The sequence below is a fragment of the Strongylocentrotus purpuratus genome, unplaced genomic scaffold (assembly GCF_000002235.5).
Source record: "Strongylocentrotus purpuratus isolate Spur 01 unplaced genomic scaffold, Spur_5.0 spur5_scaffold_10, whole genome shotgun sequence".
NCBI classification, from domain to species: domain Eukaryota; kingdom Metazoa; phylum Echinodermata; class Echinoidea; order Camarodonta; family Strongylocentrotidae; genus Strongylocentrotus; species Strongylocentrotus purpuratus.
Window position 1 is genome coordinate 11,669,418 of NW_022145595.1, and position 10,422 is coordinate 11,679,839.

The window sequence follows — 10,422 nt, forward strand, 5'->3', positions numbered from 1 at the left end:
CATGCGTGGTATAGTCTAGTATTACTAACCTTTGTTCATTCGTACACTATTAGACTCTAGTTATTATATTCAAGCCGTATTGTGAGTTCAATTGCAACTTTATGATGATATTTTCCATTAAAAAAAAATACTTTTATACATGAATTTTGATATTTTCAGAAATATCACCCCAAAATCACAATCGAACGATTTCCCGCATTTTAAGGTCTTAAAAAAGCGACTAGGTCTAGTCGTTCAGATGCAGACAGAGATCACCTGATAGTCGCCACTGCACAGCTGATTGAATAAACGCGGCCGTGGTCAACAATACAACTTCCAGCAGTTTGTGCACGTCACCTGTAAATGCAGTATAATCTTTAACATGTATGGGTACCAATGAATCATGGCAAACGTAGATGTCAGGTAACTATTTAGTCTCGTTTATTTTTAATAACTTGTAGAACTATTTGGTACTTTGTTTTACTAGGTTAGACATTACATTGAAGCCTTCAAAATCATGCGTAATACTTTAGACTAGTAGTAGTAGCTGTACAGTCTAGACCGAATGTTCTGTCTCTTTTGAAGTTTTGACTGTTTTGTTCGTTAAGCCTCTAATTTGGGTAGGGTCGGCTCCTAACGAACGAAAGAGACGGAAAATTCGGTCTATCGGCACTGAGCTGACATAGATCTGTCAACCTTCCCCATAGAGTTGGCTGGCAGTCAGTGGGGCACGGTTTAAAAATATAAGAGATAATTGTCAGAGGTAAAAATGGCAAAGGTATAGGGCCTAGACTATGTCAGAGGTAAAAATGGCAGAAATAAAAATGGCAGAGGTAATTATGGCAGAAGTAATTATGGCAGAGGTAAAAATGGCAGAGGTAAAGATGGCAGAGGTAAAAATGGCAGAGGTAAACATAGCAGAGGTAAACTGTCAGAGATAAAAATGTCGGAGGTAAAATGTCAAAGGTAAAAATGGCACAGGTAAAATGTCAGAGGTAAGAATGGCAGAGGTAAAAATGGCAGAATTAAAAATAGAGGAAATAATGGCAGAGGTAAAAATGGCAGAGGTAAAAATGACAGGTAAAAATGTCATAGAATTTACACACGTTTTATATGCATTGCTTACGTATCTTCTCCACACATATTGCGTTCAGAGTGCGCGTACAGCTGACCCCTGACACAATGATGTCATAGACGTCAGGTCGGTTACTGTAACTCCCTTATTAATCAAGATTCTGCATGTTTTTTGATATTTTTGTTCTTCAAGCATTTCGTTTTCCTCCCAGGCCTCCCCTACATGCATCCCACACAGACCACAATATGCATGTCTCCAGTCTCCACTAATCGAAAATACTACCATCAACAAGTATAAATGAAAGGACTGCCTCCATTTTAGCGAGGATGGTGTGTTATTTGCCCAACGGAATAGGCGCATCTGTCTTTCTCAAACTATCTTTTTCTATTTCTTTAAATCTATCTCTTTCTCTCTCTCTCTTTCTCTTTCTCTCTCTCTCTTTCCATATACATATATTAAGTGTACCGGTATATCTATATGTATCTCTCTTTTATCTCTCTCTTTCTATCTTTCCTTTATCTCTCTTTTTCTATCTCTCTCTCTCTCTCTTTCTTTCACTCTTTCAGTCTCCATAGTTTTCATTCTGTCTTCCTTGAAGTTCTTCCCTCCCTACATCTTTCCTCCCTCTCTACATTTCTCTCAACCTAGCTCCCCTCCAAATCTCCCTCCCATGCATTGTTTCCCTTAATCCCTTTCATTGTTTCCCTTAATCCCTTTCTCTTTGGCAATCAGGAAAAATCATTATGAAAAATATTATTTTCACCCAGTCCAGGTAAAATTGCAGGATTTGGAATTCCACTTCTAGATTTCATAGCGGATGTAGATGACAGATTACTTGATAGGTAAGTTTCCATACACAGTCGTCTGACACCAAATCACAGTGAAATTACCGATTCAGCCATTTTTAAATTCCCATATATGCGTAGCCGTAGTGATTACAACTTTAACAAAATTAACAACTTTTTTATTTTCCGTTGGATTTCGTTCAAACTCTGAAATTTCCATATGCATATAGGTAAGTGATAACAACTTTTGAAAATTACCAACTCTCTTTTTTGGGGTCCAATTTATTTGTTCAAACTCTGAAATTCTATCTATGATAACCGGTACAACTTTGAAAAAATAACAACTCTCTTTATTATTTTCTGTCCGATTTTGTTCAAACTCCCACCAGTCTTCTCTTCTACTCATTCTGCATTCTTTTAGTAATATCGAGGTTAAATTTTCTGTTGAATCTGTTTCATTGCCTTTAATAGATACGGTCTAGAATGTGACAGTTCAAACCAAGCCACCGAAGAACAGAAAGTATTATACGATGAGCTTTCACGTCATCCTAGAGTACAGGTCATTCCGGGAGGAGCTGTCCCCAACGCTCTTAGAATTGCCCAGGTATGCTGTCTACGGTTGTTTATTTATTTATTCATTTATTTCTGACATTTATACAGGGTGGCACATTTCACCAAGTATGGTGGTCTTCCATGAGGTCCTGTTTGGTAACAGTGCTATTCAATAACAATCATTAATAAAAACAGATGGCAGCAACAAAACACAATAGAGAAATAAATACCCACATATATATATATATATATATATATATTTATATATGTGTGTGTATATACAGTGCGTCCCAGAAAAAACGAAACCAAGAATTATCAATGTTTTATCATAACTTAATCACAATTATAATTAATAAATGACACATATTTGGAAAGCTTAGATCTTCTTCTTTCATTTGATCCAACTCAACTCATATCTCACGCATGAGTGATGAAAAGCAATTTGAAGAGAGGAAACCAAAAAGTCATTTGGCGGGCGGTATCTGAATTTCAAAGATAAAATCACATTTCTAAAAAGTTCATTTTCTGCCCTTTCATATGACACCTCAATCAGGAAAAATGAGACAGGAATAACAAAGTTCTGTTTGTTTAATGCTTGAATTTCGATGATTTGATTAAATAATTTTTTTTTCTCACTGGCTGCCTGTCGTAGCGACAAACGAGAGTTGACAAAAGACTGAACTCCGTTTCATTGACGATCAGCCATTAAGTACTTTGGGTCTAGAAAAGCTTGTTTAAAATTCACAATTGATTAATTTAATGTAAATATCAAGTTTAAGGTAATGTTACCCAGTCACTTTAATGTTGGGTTTTCCTTAAAAGGCCTGTCTAATCATGTCTCCACACAGTGGCTTCTAGGTATTCCTAACATCACCATGTCATTTGGATGTATTGGAGACGATGCGTTCGGCAAGATACTGACCGATAAGTCACAATCAGAAGGAGTGTACGTCCAGTATCAAGTCCACCCCACGCAACCGACAGGAACATGTGCTGTACTTATTACAGGACAACACAGGTGAGGCGCCTTGATGAAAAGTAGTGCCACGAAAAGACGCGTCTGGAACTCAAAAGGCATACATGTAGTTACTGATATTTGCTTAAAGGTAATAAAAAGTTTTGGGAAATTTTGAAAATTAGGTGGATAGTGAATCTTTACAATTTTGATATATTTTGATATCCCTGTGGATGTATTATAAGCACTAAAAAAATTAGCCTCTAAAACACTTCTGTTTTCGAGAAAAATTGAATATAAAAATTTTATTGAATATAAAAATTTACCGGTGCTCCCGGTAAATTTGGATAAATTTCAAATAGCGCCTATGGCCATACAATGGTAGCTGCGACCATGAAAATCTCAGAATATGTAGTTGTGATATATAATTTCCAAACGGGAATAGCTAATTGGTCGATTTTAGTCAAGAAACATTGTTTCAAAGCTAAATTAATAGCTTGACCTTGAGAGGGAGCTATACAACATAAAGAGTTTATTATTTATAATTTCATAACTTCAGACTCGATTTCAACCGCGACAACGATCAATGAATATTGTAGGAACGTATATGCTCCCAATATTTTAATTTGAACCGAATTCATGACCCCATACCAAAACTTTGTAATACCTTTAATTGAAGTTGTTCTTTGTCTGTTAGCAAACTTTGCAGCAACCCAGCATCTCTCATCAGATTTCAATTTATTTTGTCTGTCATTCATTCAGATGTCTTTTGGCAAACTTCGCAGCAGCCAAGAATCTCTCATCATATTCTAGGCCTGATAAAACCCCGATTTAAATCGGTTTCCCAATTTTTTTTTTTTTTTTTCCTGATTTTTTTCTTTCATCCCGATTTAAAAAAAAAAAAAAATCAAAAAAATTTTAAAAAATTTAAAAAAATAATTTTAAACCAATTTTTTTTTCTTCCCTATTTTATCCTGATTTTCCTGATTTCCCTCTTATTTTCTCTATTTTTCCATATTTTGCCCTATATTTTTCCCAATTTTGTCCCAATTTTCTTACTCGAAAGGGGAGAATGTTGTTAGATGCCATTTTCCCCCGCGAATCCTCTTTTTTTTTTTACTCAAGGGGGGCGTGGTTGAGGGGAAAACAAAAAACCTATTTTTTTTTAGTGCTCACTATCACCCCTGATATTCTCCTTTCTTGTGGTCTGTCATTCAGATGTCTGTTAGCAAACTTTGCAGCAGCCAAGCATCTTTCATCAGATTTCAATTATTGTTGTCTGTCATTCAGATGGCAGCCACGCATCTCTCATCAGATTTCAATTTCTGCTGTCTGTCTTCCAGATGTCTATTAGCAAACTAAGCAGCGGCCAATTTGAATCTCTCATCAGATTTCAATTTCTTTTGTCTGTCATTCAGATGTCTGGTATCAAACTATGCTGCAGCCAAGCATCTCTCATCAGATTTCATTTTCGAGGATGAGACTTGGAGGCATATCAAAAGTGCTTCATGTTTCTATCTAGTGGTAAGATGTGTGAATTCTTCAAAAACTTTTTTTTTTTTGTTTTATCCTTATTTTGCAAGAAGTATCCCATAAACTATTTCAGTGCTGAGGCCAATTTAAAACACACAATTTGTAACATTAAATACTTTGGGTCTTGAAAAGCTTGTTTAAAATTCAAAATGGATTCATTTAATGTAAATATATTAAGTTTGACATTGTACACTACAGGGTACATGTATTTATATCATTGAGTCTGCACAATGAGTGAAATAATTGCAAAATGATTGTGATATGCTCTTGTGTCCCAAGAAAGAAAAGCCAATCAGTTGCAGATAAGCATTGTGCTAAATGAGTTATGCAATAAAGTATACTACTACTACTACTACTACTACATGTACTACTCTTATTATCATTATTATTATTTTTGTGCAAATTTATACTCATTATTCCTGAGGTAGCTAAGCGAAACGTAGGGGTACGTAAAAATGCATCCGGAATACCAAATGCCAAATACTTGTGGTCACTGACAGGTGGTTATCTCATCAAATCAGCTCTCAATTAACATAAGAAAAGGGGGATCATGGGGGACCAGCGGTCACCGATTAGGCATTGTTTGCTATATAGAGGGCACAAGTAGCTATAAGTAGTGCAGTGGGGCTTTAAACCTCATCAAGATGCATTTACCAGCTCCATGTCCTAACGATGTGGTTTTACCTCTGTGTGATGAAATAATGTATTTCAACAATAATAATAATAATATTGGATATTTATATAGCGCACATATCCACCCTGCAAGGTGCTCAAAGCAGTCCAATTTAACCCCGGCTCTGCTGGACTACCGATTTAAATGCTCTCAGCATTCAAGTAATTCCTTCCTACCGGTACCCATTCAACACCTGGGTGAAGAGTGGCAAATATAGATTAATGTCTTGCCAAAGGACAGGTAGTCAAAGGACATTACAATAACACAGTTTGTGTTCCGTACACGTCTTTTAGTGCCACTGCTATCTTACTATGCTTTTTATTTTCCTTTTTTCCATTCTAGGGTTATTTCATCCACACATACCCATCCATAAGCAGGGAGTTGGCCGACTTTGCGCGAAGAGAAAACAAAGTATTAACAATGAACCTGTCTGCAGTGTATGTGTGCGAACAGTCATCTCAACTCTTAACGCAGATGATAGAACATGCACAATATGTCTTCGGAAATAAAGCAGTAAGAAATAGTTTCTTCTTTTTATTTGTTACTTTAAAGGCTTGTTCAGGGCCCCGGTAAATTTTTATGTTAAATTTTTCTCAAAAGGAGACGTGTTTTAGGGGCTAATTTTTCTTGTGCTTATAAAACATCTACATGGGTATCCAAATATATCAAAATTGTAAAGAATCACTTTCCACCCAATTTTCAAATTTCCCAAAACTTTGTATTACCTTTAACAGAGTTCACCGACTACAGAACTGTTAAGATGTTTTACAATGGGTTATCGTGGATGAAACAGAAGTATTGAATATCAATCTGTAAATATTATCCTTAGTATCTTTTTCACTTATGGCATTTATTGATAGTTATCATGACGAGACTAGTAAGTAAGTAAGTGAGAAGGCTCACAGGGGCTCTTTTTTTTTTGGAAGAGCCCCTGTGGACAAAAAATTAATTTTGAGCCCTGTGTATGTAGCCCTTCTCTCTCTGGTGATGAGAGTTAGAGTATATCATTATTATGTCGCAAAAATCGTCTTGAAGAGAGATGGAGAGAAAGGAAGGGAGGGAGATAGATATAGAACAGAGAGATTGGGAGGAATCTCATTGGAATATTTGTTTTGTTTATTTTATCTATTTTGTCAATATTCACACTATATAATTGAATATTATGAAGAGACTCATAGTTTCTCACATCTCTGATTCATTGAAATATGTATAATTTTCTCTTTTTATCTAAAGGAACTTCAAGCATATGCTAGTGCATTGGATTGGCAAGTGAGTGGTTTTAAGTGAATTGAATTGAATTTATTGATTCATCTTTGAAACAACAGAAAATTCTTTTTCCATTGGTTAAACAATAACGAAGATCATGTCACAGCAGAATTATATATAAAAAAAGAAGTGTACACTGACAAATTATCACAATTCGTAGAAGAGAATTTTGGTAGAGTATTTTCTTTAATTTTATACGTATTTTAGTATATTTTCAATCGACAGTTTATATGAACATTTTGAACAATAAAGTGTCCATTTTCTTTTGTTTTGCTGAGTGTATAAAATAAATATGATTCTGTCTGTTTTCTAGGACACGGAGGAATCAGTGATGATGAAAATGAGTAGAATTCCATCAAAAACAGAGAATCCTACAAGACATGTCATAATTACTCATAGTTCACAACCCACTCTATGGTGCAATGGTAAGCAAATCATAAATTCTCACTCCCTTTTAGGACAGGATTTATTGTAGTGCTAAATTTATCTCTCAGATTATTCTTCAAATTGGCAACAATAAGATTTTTTTTTTAATTGCTACTTTCTTAAAATAAACTGCAATATCTCTGAAAACAATACACATGGGCAGGAATGTTGTCAGCAAGTTCAAAATTTGCAAATTTTGATTTAAAAAACAATGATTTTGAATCTCTAAACGTGCTGCCAAGTTAATGAGGGAATTATACTTGCTAGTAGACAACTTTTAGGCCATGTGAAGAAAATTACTTTATGAGGAACCAGGATAAAATCTTAATGAAAGATTTGTCACCTGCTCTTACTCTTGAAGCTATGTTTATTGATCAGATATGCAATGAAATAAGAATAAGAGGTGCTGTGGTCTAGTGTATAAGTCCACTGAACTATGGATCACAAGGTTCATGGTCCAAGTCCCCCCATTGCACTAATCTCCTTAGCCCTGGGCAAGTAGAGGTGTTGTGGTCTAATGGATAAGTCGTTGGACTGGGTCACCGGGTCCGCGGTTCGAGTCCCGCCACGGCACTAATGTCCTTTGGCAAGATATTAATCTACATTTGCCGCTCCCCACCCAGGTGTTAAATGTGTACCGGTAGGAAGGAACTCCTTGAATGCTGTGAGCGCCGAAATCTGCTGCCTAGTAGAGCCAGGGTAATAGTTGGTGCGCCTTGAGCACCATGTATGGTTGATATGTGTGCTATATAAATATCCAATATTATTATTATTATATTTAATCTTCATTTTCCACTCTTCACCCAGGTGTTTTTTTTTTGTTTTTTTACTGATGCAGGTACCGCAGTGAGATCGCTTGAAGTGCCAAGGATTGCGGAGGATAAGATAGTTGATACCTGTGGTGCAGGTGATGCATTTGTTGGTGGTGAGTCTATCATAAAGGTTTTTGTTCATGTTCAGTTGTGTGCCTGTGAAATGTTGTTAAACTGTGTAAGTTTGATTTTATGGTTAATACTTCAGTTGTTCTTTGCCTATCTGCATGGTCACTGGTTTGCCACCCATGCAATTGAACAAAACATTATACACCAGTTGATAGAAGGATTGGTCTTGGCAACACATTGATTTTCCAATCTTGATAAGCTCCATGACAACCATTTTAACACCAATGTACATGTAGAATAATTTTGTACTGGAAACAGCAAAGTAATCTTGAAGCCTTTGGTATATCTATGCCATGATAAATACAATGGGGGAAAAGGAGATTACTTTTGTGGCATACAAAGACTTAATGATATCCAGTTCACCTTTTACTTTGGGACAATTTTTGTAATGAGTGTAACACTAGAACATGAAATGCCCTTCAGTTGTCACAAAATGTGATATAAAATTTAAAAAAATCTTTAAATAATCTATGAAAGTATTAAAGATAGTCATCTAGGCTATGTTGTGGATTGGATTTTGTAATTTAGGCATTTACATTTGTGGCTTATAATCTTTCCTCTCAATTATTAGGTATATTTTTCATTTATTTTGTAGGTTTTCTGTCCCAGCTAGTTCAGCACAAGACCATTGAAGAGTGTATACGATGCGGTCATTATGCAGCTGGACTGTCCATTCAACAGAGAGGAATGACCATTACAGGGTCACCTAGCTTTAGATGACCATTGGACATTGAAAGACCATTACAGGGTCACCCAGCTATAGGTGACCATTGGTCATTAAATTAATATTAAAGGGTCACCTAGCTTTAGATGACCATTGCTCATTGAAAGACCATTACAGGGTCTCGTAGCTTTAGATGACCATTGGTCAATGACTTTTAATGGGTCACTCACCTAACTTTACATGATCTTTGCTCATTGAATGATTATTACAGGGTCACCTAGCTTTAGATGACCATTGCTTTTTCAATGACTATTACAGGGTCACCTTGCTATATAGATGAACGTTGCTATTAAAATGAATGACCATTATAGGGTCACCTAGCTTTAGATGACCATTGCTTTTTGAATGACTATTAAAGGGTCACCTAGCTTTAGATGACCATTGCTCAATGACTTTTAATGGGTCACCTAGCTTTGACCGCTGCTCATTGAATGACTATTACAGGGTCACCTAGATTTTAAATCACTGTTGTTCATTGAATGACTGTTATAGGGTCACCTAGATTTTAAATCACCATTGTTCAATGAATGACTATTACACAGTCACCTAGCTTTAAATGACCATTGGTCAAAGAATGACTATTACAGGGTCACCTAGCTTTAGATGACCATTGCTCATTGAAAGACTATTACAGGGTCACCTAGATTTAGATGATCATTGGTCATTGGATGACTATTATAGGGTCACCTAGCTTTAAATGACCCTTCCTCATTGAATGACTATTACAGGGTCACCTAGCTTCAGATGACCATTGGTCATTGAATGACTACTACAGGGTCACCTTGCTATAGATGACCATTATTAAATGAATGACAATTATAGGGTCACCTAGCTTTAAGCATGGTTCAAGCAAGACTACTATTGCATAAATAGTATATTTTGAAAACAACATCACCTCACAAAAAATATATGTATAGCTGTATAATCAACATGCCCTACCCCAATTTTATGATCTTGGCATCATTTTACTTGGATAGGAATTTTCTACACAATGAAAAGAAACCAATGTCGATGATATCATTTGAATTGCAGGTCTCTGGTTGTGGATTTATGTTTGTCCACCCTGTACATGTCATCATTGACCATGCCGAGAGTTGCTTGCTATTATCTCATCTACCTCAAAATATTTACACATTAAATTCCAGTAAATGTCAACATCTTTATTCTTGCTTTCAATTTATTAAAGATATGTTACTATATTTGCATACAGACCGAGTCAGACTACATTTGTATTTCTGCCTTGTGATGCATTGAGTGCTGACGTTTGTATTCTAAAAGATACTCTATAATCATTTTATCAAAGTAAGCGAGTTACAATTAATGATGAAAGATGAAGTTGAGTTCTGGTCATGCAATTGCATTGTGAAAGAAACGGTACATGTGGAATCAATCAGAAAAGGTTGATCATCTAGCATATAAGTATTCGTGTGTATTGCAAGGTTATGGAATCATCAACATGATAAAAAATTTGGCCAACTATTGGTAAAGTTACAAGCACTGTACACAGAAAGAT

General features: G+C 35.7%; 1 protein-coding gene across 1 annotated transcript; it reads left to right on the plus strand.

Moving 5' to 3' along the window:
* Window positions 1–275: 275 nt before the first annotated feature.
* LOC764505 (adenosine kinase 1) lies at window positions 276–10,114 on the plus strand. Its single transcript, XM_030979505.1, has 10 exons — window positions 276–402; window positions 1,822–1,896; window positions 2,311–2,443; window positions 3,240–3,409; window positions 4,765–4,870; window positions 5,895–6,065; window positions 6,786–6,821; window positions 7,132–7,243; window positions 8,083–8,169; window positions 8,781–10,114. Exons 1-10 carry the CDS (start codon window positions 383–385, stop codon window positions 8,903–8,905), a joined length of 1,035 nt encoding a protein of 344 aa, XP_030835365.1. The 5' UTR covers window positions 276–382; the 3' UTR covers window positions 8,906–10,114.
* The last annotated feature ends 308 nt before the right edge of the window (window positions 10,115–10,422 follow it).